The 22,916-nt window shown below is 38.4% G+C and overlaps 1 protein-coding gene across 3 annotated transcripts in view; it reads right to left on the reverse strand.

The window, feature by feature from the left end:
* The window catches only part of pak5 (p21 protein (Cdc42/Rac)-activated kinase 5), a 70,939-nt gene that overhangs the window by 20,337 nt on the left and 27,686 nt on the right, over positions 1 to 22,916 (reverse strand). For 2 of the 3 annotated variants that reach the window (XM_066705909.1, XM_066705901.1), the window contains exons 2-4: positions 20,481 to 20,704; positions 19,654 to 19,698; positions 2,684 to 3,475 (exon numbers count right to left, since the gene is read on the reverse strand). In XM_066705909.1, the coding sequence (XP_066562006.1) occupies positions 2,684 to 3,475; positions 19,654 to 19,698; positions 20,481 to 20,684 (1,041 nt within the window). In that variant the 5' untranslated portion in view covers positions 20,685 to 20,704. The remainder of the gene's footprint in view (positions 1 to 2,683; positions 3,476 to 19,653; positions 19,699 to 20,480; positions 20,705 to 22,916) is intronic. The other variant, XM_066705918.1, reaches the window with a different exon arrangement.

Raw genomic sequence — 22,916 nt, forward strand, 5'->3', positions numbered from 1 at the left:
CTCTGGAAAAGATTATCATCTGTCTGTCTAACCATGAAGAACTATATAACAAAGCAAATAAAGACTACAAGGACATCAAGAAGAAAGTAAATATACGGCAAGTTATGGCAGAGGAGCTGGGCAGGAATGGTACATATTGATGTAGTTAGAATTCTTCTATAAATGCTGATTAAGCACAGATAAACAACAAAAATGTGAATTTAAAAATATTTGCACTTACAAATAAATAGTTTAATGTTGAACCATGCACTCTGCTTTTGTGCCTTTATAGTCAGGTGTAGTTTGTGTGTGATAAGGTTGTCTTTTTCATTGTAATTAAGGATGTAGGATGTAGTTGAGCATCTTTTGCACTGCTGCTTAAGACAGGATAGCCAGTCAAAGCAGGACAGTCTACAGGTCAGAATAGACACTGAGTGTAACGTAAAGAGCTATAGACATATATTTGACTCAAGTCAGGTCAGTAGGTTAGACACAGATCATTGTAACTGTTGTTATAGTGAGAATTATACTGGTTTAGTAAGACTGTTACATGCATTGTAGACTGCTGAACATTGTCTATCATCCACCTACATAAATTATAGCTTTTTAACTCAGTATGGTAAAATTCTGATATTTTCCAATTAATTTAAATTTGGAACATGTACAAAAATACCTGAAGAAATTTCAAAAAAGCAACAGGCAAAAAGAGAAGTGTTGGGCCAAATCAACTATTTGGTCATTCTTAAAAAGAAAGAACACACTGGTGAGCTCAGGAACACCAAAAGGCCTGGAAGACCATGGAAAACAAATGTGGTGGATGACAGAAGAATTCCCTGGTGAAGAAAAACCCCTTCATAACAGTTGGCCAGATAATCCTCCAGGAGGTAGGCATATCTGTTTCCAAGTCAACAATCAAGAGAAGACTTCACCAGAGTAAATAGAGAGGGATTATCAGATTAGAGTTTGCCAAAAAACATCTAAAGAACCCTGTACAGTTCTGGAACAACATCCTATGGACAGATGAGACAAAGATCAATTTGTACCAGAATGATGGGGAGAGAAGAGTATGGAGAAAGGAAGGAACCGCTCATGATCCGAAGCATACCACCTCATCTGTGAAGCATGTTATGGCATGGGCATGCATGGCTGCCAAGGGAACTGGTTCCCTTGTATTTATTTATTATGTGACTGCTGACAAAAGCAGCAGGATGAATTCTGAAGTGTTTAGGGCTATATTATCTGCTCAGATTCAGCCAAATGCTTCAAAACTCATTGGACGGCGCTTCACAGTGCAGATGGACAATGACCCGAAGCATACTGCGAAAGCAACCCAAGACTTTTTTAAGGTGAAGAAGTGGAATGTTCTGCAATGGCCAAGTTAATCACCTGACCTGAATCCAACAGAGCATGCATTTCACTAGCTGAAGGCAAAACTGAAGGCAAAACGCCCCAAGAACAAGCAGGAACTAAAGACAGCTGCAGTACAGGCCTGGCAGAGCATCGATGTAATTCCTACATAGTTCACCCAATTTGGATTTAACTACCCTCAAATTAAAGATGAAAGTCTACACTTAAAGCACATATTTATGGACCTAACTGTACATACATACATACTAACTAACACAACATCTCTTTCAATCATTGCGGCAAATGCCTAGATCAAATCTTCATGAGGTGTTAATTAAGTTTTTGTACACAATCATTACCAGAGCTATATAAATAGATTTAAACTCTCCTCCTATAACAAATTCCAGTCAGTAACCAGGCTATCACAGCCCAGGAATCCCATTCGAGATCTGGGCAGCAGAGCAGATTAAGCTCTGACATGAAATCCATCACAGCACCGCACTGCATTAAAACAGGAGAGACTGCTGGGGAGCACACTGATTGGGAAGAGATAAGCGAAAACACTGCTTTCCTTTTGTCCTTTAAAGTATAAGGATAAAGATATACTATCATGGATTTTCATTATTACTATTATTATTATAATTATGATGATGATGATGATGATGATTATTATTATTATTATTATTATTATTATTATTATTATTATTATTATTATTATTATTATGAGGATAGTATTATTACTAGAACACCATGATAGCTATGAGATATTCTGGTGCAGTCAGCATGAACTGAGTACCATACTGAAGGTCCGTACATCTATCAACATAATAGTGCCACATCACAAACCTGGGCATGCAATACACTCGTCCACTGGAAACATAATGGGGGGGGGGGGGAAATGGTCATGCCCTGCTCTGTGTCCCAATTTCAATCCCACAGAGAACCCTTGCGATAATCTGGAATAATAAATCAGGAAGGCACCTCTCTCTAGAGGAAGTGCACTGTGAAAGGAAAGGCACAGTACTCTCCTTCAGCAATCTTCAGAGCAACCATTAAGGACAAGGGTGGGCATATATCCTGTTAACCACATTCTTAAAAGCAGTTTTTTGGGTTTGGGTATTTGTCTGTTGTAATATAGTGTGTATACGGCTATGGTTGCCCTTTCTTAAATATAATATATACCAGCTCTGACCTGTTAATACAATTTAACCAAAGATGAACATGAAACAAAGGGATGAGTAAATGATGTGTTAATGAATAAAATGAAAAAAGAAGACTAAAGACTGTGAGACCCATTCACAAAACAAGACAAGTTGTTTTAACAGTCAAAAACACTCAGAGCAGTGCCTGTGTTTACCTTTGGAAGGCCTGGCGAGGCGGTCAGAGTTTCAGACAGGCGTGGGTAAGTGTACGAACTGTACGAATGACCTGGCTGCATCGATTTGAAAGCGCTAACTCCGTATGGCAAGTTTGGCTCCTGTAGCCCAGACCCGGATCGGGATCGTTGTCTTATGGCTGGTTGGGGACTGGTCTGGCTGACATAGGATGACTTTGGTCGTTTCTCGTAGTCCTCCCTTGGGGGTCCATACCCCCAGTCACTGTCTGAGTAGTCAATTCTCTCACTGTGAAGGGAAGTCCGCGAGGGCGTGCCCTGAGGTTGCTCCCTGTAATCGTGTACAGAACTCCCGGTGGAAGCCCTGTAGTATTCCCGACTGGGCCCGGCACCCTCCCCTGACCGGACCTTTGTCTCCATGTAGGTGTGATAGTCAGGGGGCATTTTAGAGAAGTCAGATTTTTGGGGCATAGCATCGGGGTAGAAAGGGTCCACCCCTCTGGTTCTGGCTGTGTGTCCATTTTGTTTCGCTGATCGGTATAGTCTCCCCCATTCCCCTTCATAATAACCCTTGTCTTTGTAGGGCTCCCCAGGGAAGTCTTTGGAGCTGTCCAGGTCGCACGAGTATCTGGAGTAGTAGTGGCTGAAGCCATTCTCATCGGGCTGCTCAGACGCGTGGTTGGAGTTTGACTGGTGGGGGGCCAGCGGGCTCTCCTTCCGTAAAGAGTTTGACCGTGTGACTGAAATGCTGTCAAACTCCTCCAGCAAGCCATTAATGGAGGCATCTTTCTGAGGCCGGTTTCCTCTTACTATAGTCTGCAAAAAACAAAACAATGATTTATTAAGCATGCCAGGCCAATTCCCCCCTGCTGTTTCACAACGATTGGAAATGTGTTTGTTTTCAGAGATTATAGATAAATGACAAGCATGTTTTGATGTTCATGTTTTGGGGTTTATTGGTTTATATAGTGCTAGGTGGGTTCAGACAACAGTTACTGTAGAGTCACCGCACAGCTATCATATGGGAATAGATTAAATGTTTTATTCTATGTTTATATTACTACTACTACTACTACTAATAATAATAATAATAATAATAATAATAATAACGAATGCTTCCTTAATGTCATCATTTTGTGCAACGATGGTCATTTAAATGTGGGAGTGACAATTCTGGAAGAATGTAGGAGGCAAGTCGCCATTGGCAAACTTCACTGTCAGCTCTGTCAGCAGAACCTGTGAATTTAAATTGTGTACTTTTATTGCTGGTTAAGGAGGCAATCTAGAAATACTGCCTGTTTTTAAATTTTATTTTAAAGATGTGCATTGGAGCCCAGATACTACTAGAACAGAGCCACAAAAGCACTAATGTTATTGCCGTTTTCATCCCAACCTCAGCATAAGTTTGCAATACCTGCAATATCAAGAACGTTGTTAATGTGTTAATAGGCTCCTGATTCTTGCCTCTAGTTTAAATGACAATGTTAAATCTATCGAGACTGGCTATGGCTATTTTCTGCAGTGAGATACAACATGTTAGTAGGAATGAAAATAAAAGAACATACAAACAAAAAGGTTCTGCTGTTCTGAAGGTTGTTCATTATTAACCTGCGATTTACTGATATTACTGTCTGGCTGTCACACCATGATGGATGTCCCGCAGTGTGGGATTTCCATCTGCCCAGCAGTCAAAAGAGCTGGAAACTGAAGCTGGAGTGAAACACGTAGATAAACAAAGAATTATGAGACTAAACCACTTCATTTTTTCTGTAAAAGAAGAAAGTGCATGGATATTGCTGATTAAAATGCATTAATGCTCTTGACATTTACTGTATTACACTTAAGCAGAGCTACTTTCAATTTGATGAAAACATCAGGCCCATTGCTCATACCTTCCCACCTACATTAAAAGGTTTCACATGAACAGGATGATTCACTGGAAGCTTTTTAATCCAATGGGGATAACTGCATTTAAACAAAATCCCTTTGATGGTGCCTCCACAAAGTAATTACTAAAGCAAAGGGGTGGCAAAGCTGTGCGGGGAAAAACATATTCTATGTGAAACTGTATTTGTTGACCTCCTTAATACAATCTGCAAGGTTCAGGGTACACTATTCAATTTCACTTATATTTTCCATTTATCACAATACTGTTGTTTTAGAACACACATACACACACACACATTCAATATCTCTCACACACACAGACTCACACACACAGACACAGACACACACAGACTCTCTCTCTCTCACACACACACACACGCGCACACACACACACACACATCAGAAGTAGTGGAGCTTGGATTGGCAACCTACATTTTTGCTACTAGCAGTGGACTGATTCCTTCTGAACAAAAGCACTCATCAGTAGCTTTCACCTCAGTAATGAGCAATAGCAGAGCGAGGAAAAATATGTTTTTATAAATATATACAGTTCTGTGCAAATGTTTTAGGCAGATATGAAAAAATGCTGTAATGTAAGAATGCTTTCAAAAATAGACATTAATAGGTTATATTTATCAATTAACTAAATGCAAAGTAAGTGAACAGAAGAAAAATCTAAATCAAATCCATATTTGGTGTGACCACCCTTTTCCTTCAAAACAGCATCAATTCTTCTAGGTACACTTGCACAAAGTCAGGGATTTTGTAGGCATATAGTCAGGTGTATGATTAAACAATTATACCAAACAGGTGCTAATGATCTTCGATTCAATATGTAGGTTGAAACACAATCATTAACTGAAACAGAAACAGCTGTGTAGGAGGAATAAAACTGGGTGAGGAACAGCCAAACTCAGCTAACAAGGTGAGGCTGCTGAAGACAGTTGACTGTCAAACGGCATACACCATGGCAAGACTGAGCACAGCAACAAGACACAAGGTAGTTATACTGCATCAGCAAGGTCTCTCCCAGGCAGACATTTCAAGGCAGACAGGGGTTTCCAGATGTGCTGTCCAAGCTCTTTTGGAGAAGCACAAAGAAACGGGCAACGTTGAGGACTGTAGACACAGTGGTCGGCCAAGGAAACTTACTGCAGCTGATGAAAGACACATCATGCTTAATTCCCTTCGCAATTGGAAGATGTCCAGCAGTGCCACCAGCTCAGAATTGACAGAAAACAGTGGGACCTGGTACACCCATCTACTGTCTGGAGAAGTCTGGCCAGAAGTGGCTTTCTTGGAAGACTTGCGGCCAAAAAACTATGCACTAAAACACAGGAAATGGATTGGAGAAATATGGCAGCAGGTGCTCTGGGCTGATGGGTCAAAATTTGAAATATTTGGCTGTAGCAGAAGGCAGTTTGTTCGCTAGAGGGCTGGAGAGCGGTACATGAATGAGTGTCTGAGGCAACTCTGAAGCATGGTGGAGGTTCCTTGCAAATTTGGGGCTGCATTTTCTTCTGTTCACTCACTTTGCATTTAGTTAATTGATAAATATAATCTATTAACGTCTATTTTTGAAAGCATTCTTACTTTACAGCATTTTTTCACACCTGTCTAAAACTTTTGCACAGAACTGTATATGTGTCTGACACACAGTGTGCTATTTGCCTAAATAAAAAATAACTGACTTCTGCCAACTGCTACAGGCTGACCTTGAAGGAGGCATGCGGAGAGCAAACTACTCACCTGTAGCAGTCAGGGTATCCGCAGAACTAACACTGATTGCCATTGGCTCACTCCAATGAACAGTGGGTTACACTGCAGGCACTAGCCAGGCAGCAGTTTTACGTGCACTGTGAGATGTGACTGCAGCTCTAAAAGCAGGCAGGAGAATTTATCCGTGTCCCTGACTCTCCTGAGCTGCAACAGGAAAACAAGGTTTGTTTTGAGAGTTGTGGGTTTCCCACAGCCCTGGGACATGAATGGCACAAGGCATCAACAAGCACCAATACAGAACAGGCACTTATAGAGAAACTGCAAGGAGACTAAATGGATCCATTTGTGCCAGCAGATGCAAACAACTGTGGCACAAATGCGTTTGCAAACTGTCTCGGCTCCATTCATGACTTGATCAAACTTTCTAATTTGGAGGTTGCAGCTGCATTTCCACGGGATAAGAGTCTTAGTGGCTGGCAGGCAAGGCACAGGAGGTACCCACAGAAATGGGGGATAAACCCTAGAATGCATACTGAAAAGAAGTATACCCAAACCTATAAATCGACTCAATGTGTCACAGAAAAGACATCTAGAATTCCTACATTGGAGTTTAATTGCTTGGATAACACCAGTGGACAATACAGAAGAGACGTAGTAATATAATATTATCCTAGCTTGTTGTCTTGTGCATAATATTGCTAATTTAATTGATGCAATATTGATCTTGCAGATGAGAGGTTATGGGCTTAGTGAGATTTTGAACATGACACCTCACCATATATTATGGTCAGCTCAGCTGCCATTCTGAAAGAAAAAAAGAATACCTCCAGAAACACACATTTTATATTATTTTCCCTGAAATAATAAAAAAATACCTGAGCTAAATTAATCAACTTCCTGGTCACTGTGTTATTGATTTAATATATTCTACAGTAGTACAGTGCATAAAACATATATTTATATATATATAAACAAGTTTACTCATTCCTTATGCAACTTTGATCAATTCAGTTGACCTAGGTCAATAGCTTGTGTCCATTTTAACAGTTATTAACAAAATCAATGATTACATTATAAAAAAATGGAAAGAGAAAATGAGAGTGAGAAAGAGAAAGGAGGTTAATTGTGTGCCAAATCACTGTCAAGCGCAGGAATCAATGCATCCCTAAAATCTTCACATCAATTTGAATTAGAGTCTAATATTTTCAAGTGCCAGTTTCTATTTCCTTCTTTATTGCTTTTTGAGCAGGTTTTCTCTGTTGGTCTTGGTCCCAATGACAGCAGCCATATTTCATGATGCTGTGTCAGTGGTCTGTCCTTTGGTGATAAGCCTTAATAGATCCGCCTGCGAGAGCATCTGTCTCCTCAAGGTAGCAAAAAAAGGGAATGCAAAATGATGGTTGTTCACAGATACTGGATTAACCTTGGTAATAATGAAGTGGGTAATTAACAGCATTGCCCTTCTCCTGACTCGCATTCATGTTCCTTAAAGCAAAGTGCACTGAGCCGCAGTCTTGAATAATGTACTACACATTACTAAAATCAATTCATCAACATTTGCTTTTCCTCAACAGAGCATAATACACCTGCATGTGGCCCAGATCTGAGGGAAATTAACATCATCACTAAATGAACAATTAAGCAAAAAAAAAAAACATTCTAAATATGTTTTCAAAAACAGACAAACAGAAAATGGTCGAAACTCATTTCACTTTCTCCCCACGACAAGAATCTCCCAACACTTTTCCATCAGCTTTTTGTCACTACAGGGGCCTCACCTTAATCTTCTATTGAAAGAAACTGCACCTGACATTAGAGCACATGACCTACATGACATAAAAATAACTACACACAGCGGTTACCTTATCCCACATGTGCAGTGCTGTTCCCACTGTCCTATTGCCTTAAAGGAGCTCTTCCACAGTACTGGACTACACACATAAAAGATGGCTGTTAGTCCTACTGACACAGTTGTGTGCTCTGCCCTGAGAGAGCCACGCATTAATTTATTATGGAAACATTCTTTTGTTTTTCCATACCTGCCACTAGCTACACACTCTATTTTATAAACAGTTTGTCATGAATAATGTTCGTGGAAAGTAAAAAAAAATCCACATTAGTCATGTACAAATGAAGAGTTCCTGCTCTGCATCAAAGCCTAAACAAATATGTTGAAGCATACACTATCCTCACTCACCTGATACTGAGATCCGAACATGCCTCCCTCCATGCATTTAGTTCAACTTGTCACACTCCTTGCCCCAGTGGTAGTAGACAGGCAATAAACTATGTAGTAAACTAACACAAATATCACACTGAAAATTGAAATAAACAAAAACATCTAAAAATGCAAACTAATTCATTTTTTTCTGTTCCAAATTTATACTTTTACTGTATCCTGTCTTGAATACTGCTATTAAGCAGCAAACCTAAATTTACACAAATACAATGCCAGCATATTTTTTGAATATAGACATTCAGTTTAATATAAAATGGTACAGCAATGAGAACCTATCATACATTGTTTCTGAGTGCAGCTGAAATATGTCAGAAATCCCTTTGTACGATATGCCAGTCTTTGTTAGGAAAGAAAAATAAAGGCTACAATTGACACAAGAGCTCAGAACAAATTAGACACATAGCATATGTGCTTGAACTGTGAACAAAGACTAGGACAAACACTGGGATTCATATCATTCCACACCATTCAGAACAAAAAGAAGAGTTCGGGTGCCACTCAGATTTCTTGTACTTTTATTTTTTGTAGATCAAAGCAAAGCTCTTGCCACAACAGAGCTGTTGAGAACATTTCAGGCCAAGCAACAATTACATACAGAGTCTAGACATTAACAAGGGTACCGAACTAAATGGCATGCGATGCATATTCTTATCTAGAACATAAGAACATAAGAAAATAAGAAAGTTTACTAACGAGAGGAGGCCATTCGACCCATCGTGCTCGTTTGGTGTCCATTAATAACTGAGTGATCCAAGGATACTAATCCAGTCTATTTTTAAATGTTCCCAAATTTTCAGCTTCAACCACATTTTTGTATGCGCTATACAACATTTTCTTTCTCTTGATATTTTTTTGTATTAAGTTTTGGTACAAATTTCTCCTGAGCCACAAGTAGCATATTCTTAAAATACTATAACCATCCATTTTTGACTGAATTTGTATCCAGTGTGCTCCAGTCTAACTCTTCTAAGTGCCGCCTCATACCTTCAAGGTTTGCTTTTCTAAAATTATAGACCATTGTTTTTGACTTGGTCCTTGTTTTATGAGGACATGATATGAGCAACTCAAATATCACACTGTGCCTTAATAATCTCAGCAGCTGTGCAATCCACAGAACTGAAACACACTGGGTCACTAGTTTCCAAGATGCCCTGTCTTAAATTAGGAGCTCAAAGCAATACAGGGAGAGTGTGTGTCTTTTTGCGCTGTGTTGCCACCTAGTGATTAAACTGTGTACAAAAAAAGGAACAATGCAGTATGTACTGTAGCAGGCTGCTCTACTCAACAACCATCTACTCCACTAAGGTGAGCCTTGAATGCAACTCAATATTCAGTCAAAATTATTTGCTTGGACAAAATTAATATTTAATCTACAAAGGAGATTGTCTACATGAGGCCTTATCATGTTACAGGCTACATTTGCATAACAGATCTCCTGTTAGAGCAACCACAGAACGGGAAGATATGTAGTTTATTTATACTTGAAAGAAACCAGAAGAAAAATTGTGTGCACATACAATGCTATAGGAGGCACATTTTCTATTGGATTTTTATTATAAGCTCTTAATTCGCCTCCTTTGGCATTTTTGTACCTCAACACCTCCCTCTCTGTGGCTTGTGCTCCTTTCTTTTCTTAATTTCAAACACTCTGTGTCCATTAGTAGATGTCAAATTGCCTTAGTTGAATCAATTATTATAAAATGCCACACCGGGCCCACTGTGTATCCCTCAAGATAAATAGTAATCCTCTTAAACTGATATTTTCTGGACATGTATCATATGTATTCAGTATTACAGGCAACTACATGTAGGACTATCATCCTGCAACTCCTGAACAAAGAAAGCACAGCTGCTGTTCGCACTAACTCAGACCGCAGTGGGTGGAATCTAAGCAGCCCCAGGACGTATTAGTCATGGAAGGCTTTTTCAGCTTCTGTACACAATTAAGCCGCACGAATTGCAAAAACTTGCTTTATTACAGTTCTACATACACATGAGGATTATTCAATTAGAAACTATTATTTGGCTAAAATATACATTTCCATTTTTAAAATCAATGTTTGATTAATGAGTATTTAATTCTTATTACGTAGATTTTTTCCCAAACACTTTTATGATGCCAGTGTTGTGGCTGAATTAATTGCCACAGAGAAGAATGGTTATAGGTCCGTTTAGGTCTCTGCCCATTTTCATATGGAAACACCCACTTACATAATGTTAAATCACTTAAATACTAAACAGTGTGATACACGTTCAGACTTCTAGCAGTTCAGGGTTTGTTTTGTTGTTTTGTTTTTTCTACCTTGAAGTTGGAAAAACAGTGTGGACAACATTAAAACTCAATACTAAATAAGATATGATGCTCCTACACATCACAGGTTTATTGTAAATGCTTAATCTTTTATTTAATGTACATATGTCTAACACCATGTTACCTGAAAACATTACTTCCTGTAGATTTTCTCTTTTTACTAGAAAACAGGCTCTGTTTTTGGCCCTACAAGTATCAATGTTAAGATGAACCAACTAATTTCTCTTCCTTTGCAGAACATCTGGAGAGAAGTGGGAGTTCCCAGTGAAAATAAATAGCTATGGTAACTAACTATATATCACAATATATTAGCACATTTGAAAATACACCCTTTGCTAGATTAACAGAGATCAATGAAAGAAACAAATGAGCCAAATTACATAAATGATGTGCAACTTTCATTTTTCCGGTTGATCGGTTTCCAACAAAACAACAACTTTTTAGTGTTGAGTGATCATTTTGCTTCACAGTTTATCAGTGTGAGTTCAAATCAATGGCATCGGCCTAAATTTGTAATGGATGTCTTTAACCATGTCCTTGTTACCTTTACCTTTTTTCTCTAATGATGTGTCAAAAAGAAAGATGGTACAGAGGCTCCAACAATATTCCCATTATGCAGGTGGATGAAACAAATGTAAAAACTAATTTTAAGAAATCAAGTAAGACATTGAATGTAGCTGTTGAATTACAAATATACGAATGGCTTGCAATTTAAATTATAAAGGAAATAATTGTAGCAAATATGATTTCAATTCCCATGAAACATCTATGATAAAATTGTAATGAAAAGAAAACTACCAACACAAAATTACAGACTGTGTTTTTGAAAGACATTTGCTTGTGTACTCCAGATTCTGCAAAGGGTGGCAGACTGTCTATGACTGTATACACCTTTGGGCTGTAATTAGCCAAATGGGCAGTTTTATCCCAGAGTTCCCAAAGGAATGCAGCAATTTAATTCTTATACAGCTTGCATGAAAAGGGTGCTCAAACTATCTTCTTCCAGGACTTCCATCACTTCCAGGACTCCTTGTTCTTCTTTACGCTGAAGATAGTTCTTAATGACGTCGCTGTATGTTTGGGGTCGTTGTCATGGTGCAGAATAAATTAGGAGCCAATCAGATGCCTCCCTGATGGTATTGCATGATGGATAAGTATCTGCCTGTACTTCTCAGCATTGAGGAGAGCATTCATTCTGACCAAATCCCCAACTCCATTTGCAGAAATGCAGCCCCAAACTTGCAAGGAACCTCCACCATGCTTCACTGTTGCCTGCAGACACTCATTCGTGTATCACTCTCCAGCCCTTCGGTGAACAAACTGCCTTCTGCTACAGCCAAATATTTCAAATTTTGACTCATCAGTCTAGAGCACCTGCTGCCATTTTTCTGCACCCCAGTTCCTGTGTTTTCGTGCATAGTTGAGTCGCTTGGCCTTGTTGCCACGTCGGAGGTATGGCTTTTTGGTCGCAAGTCTTCCAAGAAGGCCACTTCTGGCCAGACTTCTCCGGACAGTAGATGGGTGTATCAGGGTCCCACTGTTTTCTGCCATTTCTGAGCTGATGACACTGCTGGACATCTTCCGATTGCGAAGGGAAGTAAGCATGATGTGTCTTTCATCTGCTGCAGTAAGTTTCCTTGGCCGACCACTGCGTCTACGGTCCTCAACGTTGCCCGTTTCTTTGTGCTTCTTCAAAAGAGCTTGGACAGCACATCTGGAAACCCCTGTCTGCCTTGGCGAGACCTTGCTGATGCAGTATAACTACCTTGTGTCTTGTTGCTGTGCTCAGTCTTGCCATGGTGTATGACTTTTGACAGTAAACTGTCTTCAGCAACCTCACTTTGTTAGCTGAGTTTGGCTGTTCCTCACCCAGTTTTATTCCTCCTACACAACTGTTTCTGTTTCAGTTAATGATTGTGTTTTAACCTACATATTGAATTGATGATCATTAGCACCTGTTTGGTATAATTGTTTAATCATACACCTGACTATATGCCTACAAAATCCCTGACTTTGTGCAAGTGTACCTAGAAGAATTGATGCTGTTTTGAAGGCAAAGGGTGGTCACACCAAATATGGATTTGATTTAGATTTTTCTTCTGTTCACTCACTTTGCATTTAGTTCATTGATAAGTATGATCTATTAACATGTCTATTTTTGAAAGCATTCTTACTTTACAGCATTTTTTCACACCTGCCTAAAACTTTTGCACAGAACTGTATATATGTTTCCAAATTAAACCATTACAGGCACAGTGTACTACAAGAAAGCCATTTGCTGATTAACTAATTTCACTTCAGGAACATGCACAACATCACCATCTTGTGTTTGATTGGTGCACACATTTTAATTTTATATAACTATATACACCGATCAGCCATAACATTATGACCACTGACAGGTGAAGTGAATAACACTGATAATCTCGTTATCGTGGCACCTGTCAGTGGGTGGGATATATTAGGCAGCAAGTGAACATTTTGGCCTCAAAGATGATGTGTTAGAAGCAGGAAAAATGGGCAAGCGTAAGGATCTGAGTGACTTTGAAAAGGGGCCAAATTATGATGGCTAGACGACTGGGTCAGAGAATCTCCAAAACTGCAGCTCTTGTGGGATGTTCCCGGTCTGCAGTGGTCAGTACCTATCAAAAGTGGTCCAAGGAAGGAAAAGCGGTGAACCGGCGACAGGGTCATGGGCGGCCAAGGCTCATTGATGAATGTGGGGAGCGAAGGCTGGCCTGTGTGGTCCGATCCAACAGACGAGATACTGTTGCTCAAATTGCTGAAAAAGTGAATGCTGGTTCTGATAGAAAGGTGTCAGAACACACAGTGCATCGCAGTTTGTTGCGTATGGGGCTGCGTAGCCGCAGACCAGTCAGGGTGCCCATGCTGACCCCTGTCTACTGCCGAAAGCGCCTACAATGGGCACGTGAGCATCAGAACTGGACCACGGAGCAATGGAAGAAGGTGGCCTGGTCTGATGAATCACGAGTTCAAGGTGTTGACTTGGCCTCCAAATTCCCCAGATCTCAATCCAATTGAGCATCTGTGGGATGTGCTGGACAAACAAGTCGGATCCATGGAGGCCCCACCTCACAACTTACAGGAGTTAAAGGATCTGCTGCTAACGTCTTGGTGCCAGATACCACAGCACACTTTCAGAGGTCTAGTGGGGTGCATGCCTCGACGGGTCAGGGCTGTTTTGGTGGCAAAAGGGGCAGAATGTTTTTCTACTTTTGTCAGGAAAAAATACAAAAGACAGGCCTATTCAAATTCAATAAAATACTTTTTTTTTTCCTGTTTTAAGTTGAAAGCAGTAATCCATTAAACATATTCACAAAATGTATTTGTTTACAGAAAACTACATGTATCAAACTTTAAGGTATATATTATAAGCTTGAAGGTATACTGTCCAGATGATGTAACAAAAAAATTACTGCACAGAGAAATACACCACTAGGTGGCAATCTATTACTGTGTTCTGCTGATTGTTAACACATACATGTATAAACTACAAACCTTTTTTGTTTTTGTTAGGTTCAGATAAATGGTTCAACTATAAATTAGCCTTTAATACACAGACATTACTTTAATGGAATTGTTAACAATAAATCAATTGTGTGTCAAACAATTTTAAAACAACAAACTTTAAATTAAGGTAAAACCAAAACCACTCCCAATGAGGACCAAAGGAAATAAGTTATAAGTATTCATGTATTGTATGGCTTTAAGAAAATAATCAAGCTATATTATTTAATATTTATAGTTTTACATGCTTACAAATCCTTCTGTGTTTACTTGAATTACAGGGGTAAGCTTGCTATCTCATTTATTTTGGTTCTGAGAATTACAATACAATAATTTATGTATTTTTGTGAAATTAAGTTAGTGTAAGGGCTGGTCTTTCAATGGAGTGAGAGAGAATGCATTAATAATAATTGTCCACCTGAGGGCAGCAGACAGCCCTGTTAAAAAACCTCCAAAAACACAACTTGCTAAACATAATTTGGCAGATTTGATTCTCTCTTACACAGAATGTAAGGTGTAATAGCATGTGCATCTGATTTTTTTGTTCAAATTAATATTTTAATTTGACCAACTTGCCAAACTGACAAAGAATAACACTGGCATGACTTGATACTGTATTCAAACTTAAAGAGCAAATTTTGGGCTAGACAAAACTTTTACCTTCCCACAAATCACAACTTACAAATGTATTTAATTTATTGACAGAAGCCACATTCTTCTACTTATAAATCAACACACAATAGAGTACAAAGCCTGTAATTTATGTATTGCAGCTAGGTCAACATTTTGATTTGGTCTAGCCCTTAGTCTCACGAATAACACGGTTCAACAACATATATATGTAAAACAGGAACAAAAATGACTAAATGCATTTGCATATGCATTATCAATACATCATTGTGACAAGAGTGTGGAGGCATTGCAAACTAGGTTAAAAAGCTATATTTAGTGGAGCAGTGAAGAATGTATACTTCAATTTGTACTTAATATAGTATAGACTGATGAATGGGCAGTCAATACTGTGTCATATAATGCACAATAATAATACTAATACTGAATAATAAAATGAATTCATTATTTATAAGAGTAACTACAGTGTCAATTACATAAATGCTTGGTGTTTCTGTAATGTTTGTAAAGTCACCAAGATTGCTTTGTTTATTCTTTGTGATGCCGATCACTTATGATCCTCTCCATCTTTATCTGATGCTGCTGAATGTTTTTTTATAAATGTATTACTGCCTGCAAATTGGCTTTTCCTATATTGTATTATCCAATGCTGCAGCCTGTTTCTTCACATCCAGCTCAGCCTGGCATGCTCTGCAAACCGGCTTACTATAAGACAGACGCTACTATTATTTTACGTTATATTATCAGTCATTCAAAATACAAAAATAGATCAAAATAAACAGACAACTTGCAATAGTTGCTGTAATTAATAATAGTATGTAATTTCCCTCTCAAATTTATAGTAACACTTACACAAAACAAGAAAACAGATAGTATAATGCCACTGACAAATAAAATTAGATTAGATGAACTATGCTTTTTTAAAGTCTTTCTCTCTCCAATAAAGACAAAAGGACAGACAAGCAGATTTTTTGAATTAGCACCAGGACCCTTTAATGGTGGTTTATGCCATCGCATCGAGGTACAAAGACACACAGACGCACACAGAACACACCTTTGTGCACATCTCAGTTCTGCCTTTCATATCCTGTAGCTGCTCCAGGATACCGCTGGCTTCGGTCCCCCTCCTGTTTCACTTCCAAGACTCGCTGCACCTGCTCCCAGCTGCTTTCTCAGGCCTTCTCTCTGATCATAATTCACCCTTTGCCACAGCCGTGTCTCTGTGCAGCTGCCTAGGCGGAGTGACCGGGTTTGTGCTATAGATTTTACTCTCAGATTTCTCTGACCGCATGCATACCGTCTCCTAACCAAGTTACAGGCATCTCTTTCACGATGGCATCAAGTTACATGACCAATCAAACAAATTTGTGAATTATCTTTAAATTTCACAAACTGCACTGCGCATGTAAAAACAACCAGAAAAAATATCAGTCCATATTTTCAGGTACTCAGGTAGATCGAAGGCATTGATGTTGAACAGTGTAACATCCTCAAGAAAACAAACAGGTCTGGGCCAGATCAGTACAATCTCAATGCAGCATGACTAATAAATGACCCTGTTATTCAGAAACCAAGTATACAGTTAATACAGAGAGCATGATAAGATACCGGGAGACACAGGAAGGAAAATGGGGATGCCAACAAGCACAAATTACTGAAACAGGGTAGAATAATGTAAGTTCCTTTGTGTGAATAATAATTCAAGTGGAAATGCCAGCCAATGTGTACTTAACAAAGACACTTCAGATTACTTTTAATCTGCATAAGCGATATTACTGGAAAAGTATTGTATTTCACATTACAACATTACGACTTATTTGCTTTGAACAACGAAACGTTTTCATATTTAACATGCCTCACAAATTATAATGAACAATATTTAAAAGATTATTGCAGGCCTTCCCAATGGCCTATTTATTTATTTCCTACCAACTTACATATATCTTGGCTAGGGAAGATCTCTTTTGTTTAAATTATTAGTATGTCTGTAGAAGTCATAAATCTTATAATGTTATGAAGCTGATAAAAGGTATAGTTTCCTACTCCGTGAGATTGCCCACATAAAGGAAGAATAATCTGTCAATAAAATAAAGAACTAAAACAAACGAGAACAGCGACTATATACATTTTAATTATATATGCATTACTTTGTTTTAAAGTATCAAATAATGTGCATCTGACCAGTTTTAATAATGCACCGCTTGTTTCTGCGGTTAGTAAAGCTATACTCATGTATCATTCATAACTATAATTTCCTGCAATTAACTTACATCTATTTGGAAGATTCACTCAAACGCACAGGAGTACTTTTCAGAAATGAGTCCCTTGTGTGACACCCATACGCTGCAATATAGACCATGTGGCACCACCTGTCTGCACAAATGAGGGTGTGTAGGAATGTCTGGGGTATCTTGTTCCACTAGAAGAGCCTCAGGTTGCAAAATATACTGTGGTAGTGGATGATATTGCAGTGGACTTCCAAGTTCTTTCCAAAAGTGTGCAACCGGTGCCATTTCAAGTGAGCAGGTTATGTGGAGAAGCTCTGTGATACTCTGACAGGCTGTATGAGTACGATAAGCAAATAATAGGCATAGAAAATAGCTCTGCAGACCACTCGCATGTAATATCCAATCATTTCATTATTATATAATGGTACTGCCGCTGTACATTTCAAAATTCCATCAACTGAGCTGCCAAGGAATGTATTACTAAAGAAAAAAACGCAGGAACAAATTGTGCATATATCATTAAAAATTGTAATCGATGGGACTAAAAACGCTGGGTAATTTCTGATTTCTTAGTCTACAACATGGTTTTACACTTTGTCTCTTCACAAGGTAAAGAAGAAATCTGGCTGAAGAGAAATGTGTTAAGTGTTTACTCTGTCTCAGTGTCCGTTTACAATGTACTCTACAGCACTGCGGTGATGAATGGTAGTGTCTGTTGCTTAGCTAACAGAGGCTCAAAGATTTCAGGCAAACAGAAAGGATGGTGGCCTTGGTAACTAATGAAGAAGGGTTGGCTCACGCTCACTGCCTCTATTACAAAGCCAAAGACTAATCTAAGGGGTAACATAGGCATTATTCCCCCCTTTCATTAGAATTTTTGTTACATTTATCCTAGTGTAAAAAATGCCTCAAGCTTTTCTGTCAGAATACAGCTGTCAAAAATGAGCAGAGAATTCGAGAAAGCGTATAGCTGTGGCTTTTGTAGTCAATCTGAAATGTGCATTACTAGCTTTTAGTAGAGGGTGAGGGGTTTTATCATGATTTACCAAGCATAAAATATGGATGGTATTCAACTAAGACGATTGTTATTGCCTTTATTTCTCTTTGCTTCAGTATTGTTAACTGATAACATTCAACTAAGTCACTAATATTTCTTCACATACATGACAGGACCAAATCACATGCAATATATAGAGGCTTTAGTAACTGTTACAGCTGCATCCTTGGTATTGATATTTCTCCAGAACCCCCCTGTCCCCCAGTAGAGATACATGATTGTGAAGTGAAAAGTAGAGAGCTGTGTGTTGTAAACCGAATGCCCTGGTATGATGAAGTTATTACAGCTGCTGAACTGGAGCAGCGCTGTTATGTGTCTCTGGCCTGATACCTTAAGGACACAGAATTGAGATTGTGCCAGTATGGAAAATCAAATCATCATTCATCTGTGAAGGCTCCTAGAAAAAGAACATGAGGCAAGATCATTATAACTAAGTTATACCAGGCTTAGAACCAGCACCTATTAATAATCATAATCTTCATCATCAGATATGTATGTATGTATGTATGTATGTATGTATGTATGTATGTATGTACGTATGTATGTATTATTATGTTCCTAATTCACTCTTGGGTCTCATTTCTAAAACAAGATGGTCTGACTCATCTAATTTAAATCAAATGAATCTTAAAGACCTTCTGGCGTTAAACCATTCCTATCCGAACAAATGTTTATGATGTGAATAATGTGAATGATGTTCCTTTGAAAAGCTGCTTAAATATCACCACCAGATAATTAAATTGCTCTGAATAGCAGTAGATTAAATTATCAAGAACCTTCATGTATTGATCAACTAGTCCTACAGGGGTAAGTGCTCCAGTAATGCCAGACGCAAGGAAACCCCAAATTCAAGAATCATTTATTTATTATTTTGTTATGAACCAGTGCAGTTTTGAGAACATCTGTGTTAAGCAAAAACACTACTGTAGTCCCTGCAGGCCCTAATAATACTGCAGTTTACCATCCGGTTACTTAAAATAACACAGCCTAACATGACCACACATTTAATGGGAACGGTGTAAAGTACATGGGAGAGAAAGCATGCAAGTATTCCTCAGTGTATACTGAAAGTAAAAATGAGACGCATGAAGTGTGCGACCAACACATGTATGCCTGGGGACATACATGTCAAGCCATCTTGGTATGAATATTTTCTGACTGCATCACCAATTTCAATATCATCTTTGGGATAGAAGCTGTTTAAACTTGATCTGGAATAATGTTAAAGACAGCTCTGACCATGACCTCCCAACTTGATCAAAAGGTCAGAGATACATATAAAGTGCAATACGAAATCCAGTCCCATAAAATGTAACCAGGCAATGCATTTTACAATACATTCAACTTGTATATGTTGCTGAACATAATGAAGGAAAAGGGTAATAAAAGGCATACTTTTCGTAATGATGTGTCAGCTGACCGGACTTTCTTGGGAGATATCTGTGAAGAGAGCAAGAGAATTATTTTCTTGTTTTCCCTCTTCAAAGATATCTCCTATGGTACTGTACTTTTTTTCTATCACTTTAAGTCATCAGTCTCACTCAATCTATAAGGTACTGAATTACTTCTCACCACATACACCCAGCATTAATGTGGCAGGTCTAATCCATTGTTATAATTACAACAAAAGAAAGGTCTAACATCTCTTCTTATTCATAACAGACAATAGTAATACGCCTAAGGTGTTGCAGTTTATGGCTACAAACATGTTGTCTTTTGAGTAGTATAGCACAAGATACAAAACAGCTATCACGGTTTATAAACGTTGCTACTTGGCTTGCAGTGATTATTTTGGCAGTGATGATGCATCATCAATTTAAAATCTGTTACAATTATGAAATGCAGTGTTGTATTCACACATTATATTTTTGTTTGTTAAATCAATGTAAGTCTGCTTTGAGAGTAATCATTTATGTCTTCCTTTCACAAAATGTAATGCAGACTGCAACATACTCCTCACATTCCTGGACGCATGGGAGTATGCATAGAAAAGTATTATTAAGTTACATGAAACCTATACGGTGCCGACAAGCCAAGCATTAGACAGATATCCATGTCTTTGTTCCACCTCAGACAAGTAGCTGTCAGTAGTTAGGCTATATGACCAAACTGACAGTACATGTATTAATAACAGACCAGAACAAAAAAAACTGCATACACATCTCTGTATAGTATTTGCAATTAAAATCTGTTCATAATCCCCAGTCATAGTTTCAGCATACCTTCATCGGAGCCAGTTGAATGGGGGTGATATAAGAAGGATCCACCATGGGTTTGGGTCTGTTAGCAGTGTCTGCCAGTAAGCTTTGCCATTGCTGGGGCAAACCTGTGAATTTCTGCTCCCGGTGGTCAAAGCCAGTATGCACACGGTGCTCGAAGTTGGAGGGGGCAGAGATCTCCAGCTTTTTCTTCTTTTTTCCAAACATGTTGGAAAATCCTGACAAACCTGCAACATACACAAAGGTTAACGGGAGGCATCAATCCCTGCTAGACTGATGTTTTCTGGAACAAAACAAGCTCATTAGCAGAGAAAAGGGGGTCACATCTTAGCAACAATAAAGCCAACTAATGGAGGGCATTACTCTAACATGTCTGAGCAGCATACAAAGATAATTCATGACATTCTTTACATTTCTTATCTTGTGTCCAATTTTCTACAGGCAAAATTTATATATCTCTATATTTAAAGGCAGGCTTTGAACATCTACATGTGGCACAAAGGATTAAATAAATAAAAACAATTTAATGTTGATTACAGTATATCCATTTGTTATAGTATTAGACTTTCATATCAAAAGCATTAAAATAAAGGCATATATTCCAAATAAAAAAATAAAGACCTTTTCAGGACTTCAATATGGAAAGATTTGTAAGTATTGTGCAACACGTTCTACTAAACAGATTAGTTGCAGCCAGGGTTGACAAACTGTGGAGCTCTAATTCTAATGATTAATTAATAAATAAATAATTTGTTGCAGTCTCAACTCTGCTGAAGAACCACTGGAGAATTGCTTTTCTCTGACTCCAGATTATATGACTCACACACAGATAGCTACACCACCCCACTGAAACTGAGAGAGACTAGAGTAGGGTGTGTCAGGGGGCAGGGCCACTCCCTCTCTGAACTAATAGTGACATTCTACTGAGCAACATCTAGGGATCTGTAACCCCTGTGCTTAAGGGCTGCACTCCAGTATGTTTTGAGAGGACACCTTTAAAAAGCCATCACCTTGAAAAAGTATTAAATTTCTCTAATTATGCAAATAATTAGTTAAATTATGTAACTGGGAACTCAGATGGAATGAAAAGCAAATGACCCCGTGGCTTCTGGGGACTGAATTGAAGACACCTGTTAAACTGCATTGATCTTGGATGATCCAGTTGCACAAGGGACAAGCAAATATGCAACTTCCTTTAAAAACTGATAGCTTTAATCTTTTAAGCATACTGGCATAGTGACAATAGGCAACTGTAGCTATTCTTCAGCTAAACCTTCCTTGCAGAGCACAATGAATGGCACATCTAAATGCATGCAATTCTGTTCTGGAACTCTTTTTAGGATTATATGTACAACAGCGGAGTCTTATATTAGATTATATTCATAATTACAACTGATTATGTATTCCAAAAGCACTTCTTAAAGCTGATTGCAAATTACTATCATAAAGTACACTGAAGCCATTAGTGAAGTAATAATTATCTCTTTTTCAATAAATGTTTTTTAGTTGACCTTTTTTCAGACATTTGTGTGCATTGCATTTCAGCAAGTCAGATATGAACACAAAAACCTGTAGATTTAAATTTGAGAGAGAGTGTGAGAATGGTAATTGAGAAGACCAGTTAACTGACCTTGGTTTATGGACATCTTTTGTTTTGTGATTTGGACTGTGTCTCTGTGGTTTGTTAGTTTTCATGTTTAGAGAGGGACGTTTTGTACAGTTTAGTTAGGACTCAAGGAAGAGTGAGAGTTTTCTTTGGATTTCTTTTGGTTTTCACTCCTGAACTGTAAATAAATCATCACCTTTGCACTTCTCCCCTGTCTTGTACATCTGTTTTCCCAGGCCCCACCTATTAGAAGAGCCCAGCAACGCACAGATCCCCAACAGTGGTAAATTATCTTCTGTGCATTGCCATTGTTGTATTTATTTCTTGAAATGTATGTTTACCAAATACAACGTAATGAAATGTATGTTTTTTAGAATTCAAGAGGTCTAGGCCTAATTCAGAAACAAGAGAAAAAACAAGACTGTCCTTATTGGCAATGTTTTAGTCTAAGAGGCTAGATATTAACTAAGCACAAAGGATTTTTTATGGTTTTAATGAAAGAGTCTTCTGTGGGAAAATGTGCTCCTTTCTGAAGCATGCATTTCATAGACAATGCAGGATTTTCATGATGCAATGTCTGTAGTACCAGGCTGATCCAAGTACAGCATTGACAAGTTGATTAATAATACAAGTGTAGACTCCCAGTGACTGCATAAAGATTTAGCTGCATGACCGATAACTTTTTCATATACAAGATATATTTCTTTTTTATGAGTTGTTCTTTGGAAACAATCAATACCATATCCACAATATAATGTACCAAGCTGTCTTCTGTCCTTTTTAAATGTATTCCACAGAGAGATTTCACAAGTTTTCAGGATGATTGCCTGAGC

The sequence above is a fragment of the Amia ocellicauda genome, chromosome 1 (genome assembly GCF_036373705.1).
Source record: "Amia ocellicauda isolate fAmiCal2 chromosome 1, fAmiCal2.hap1, whole genome shotgun sequence".
Classification (NCBI taxonomy): Eukaryota; Metazoa; Chordata; class Actinopteri; order Amiiformes; family Amiidae; genus Amia; species Amia ocellicauda.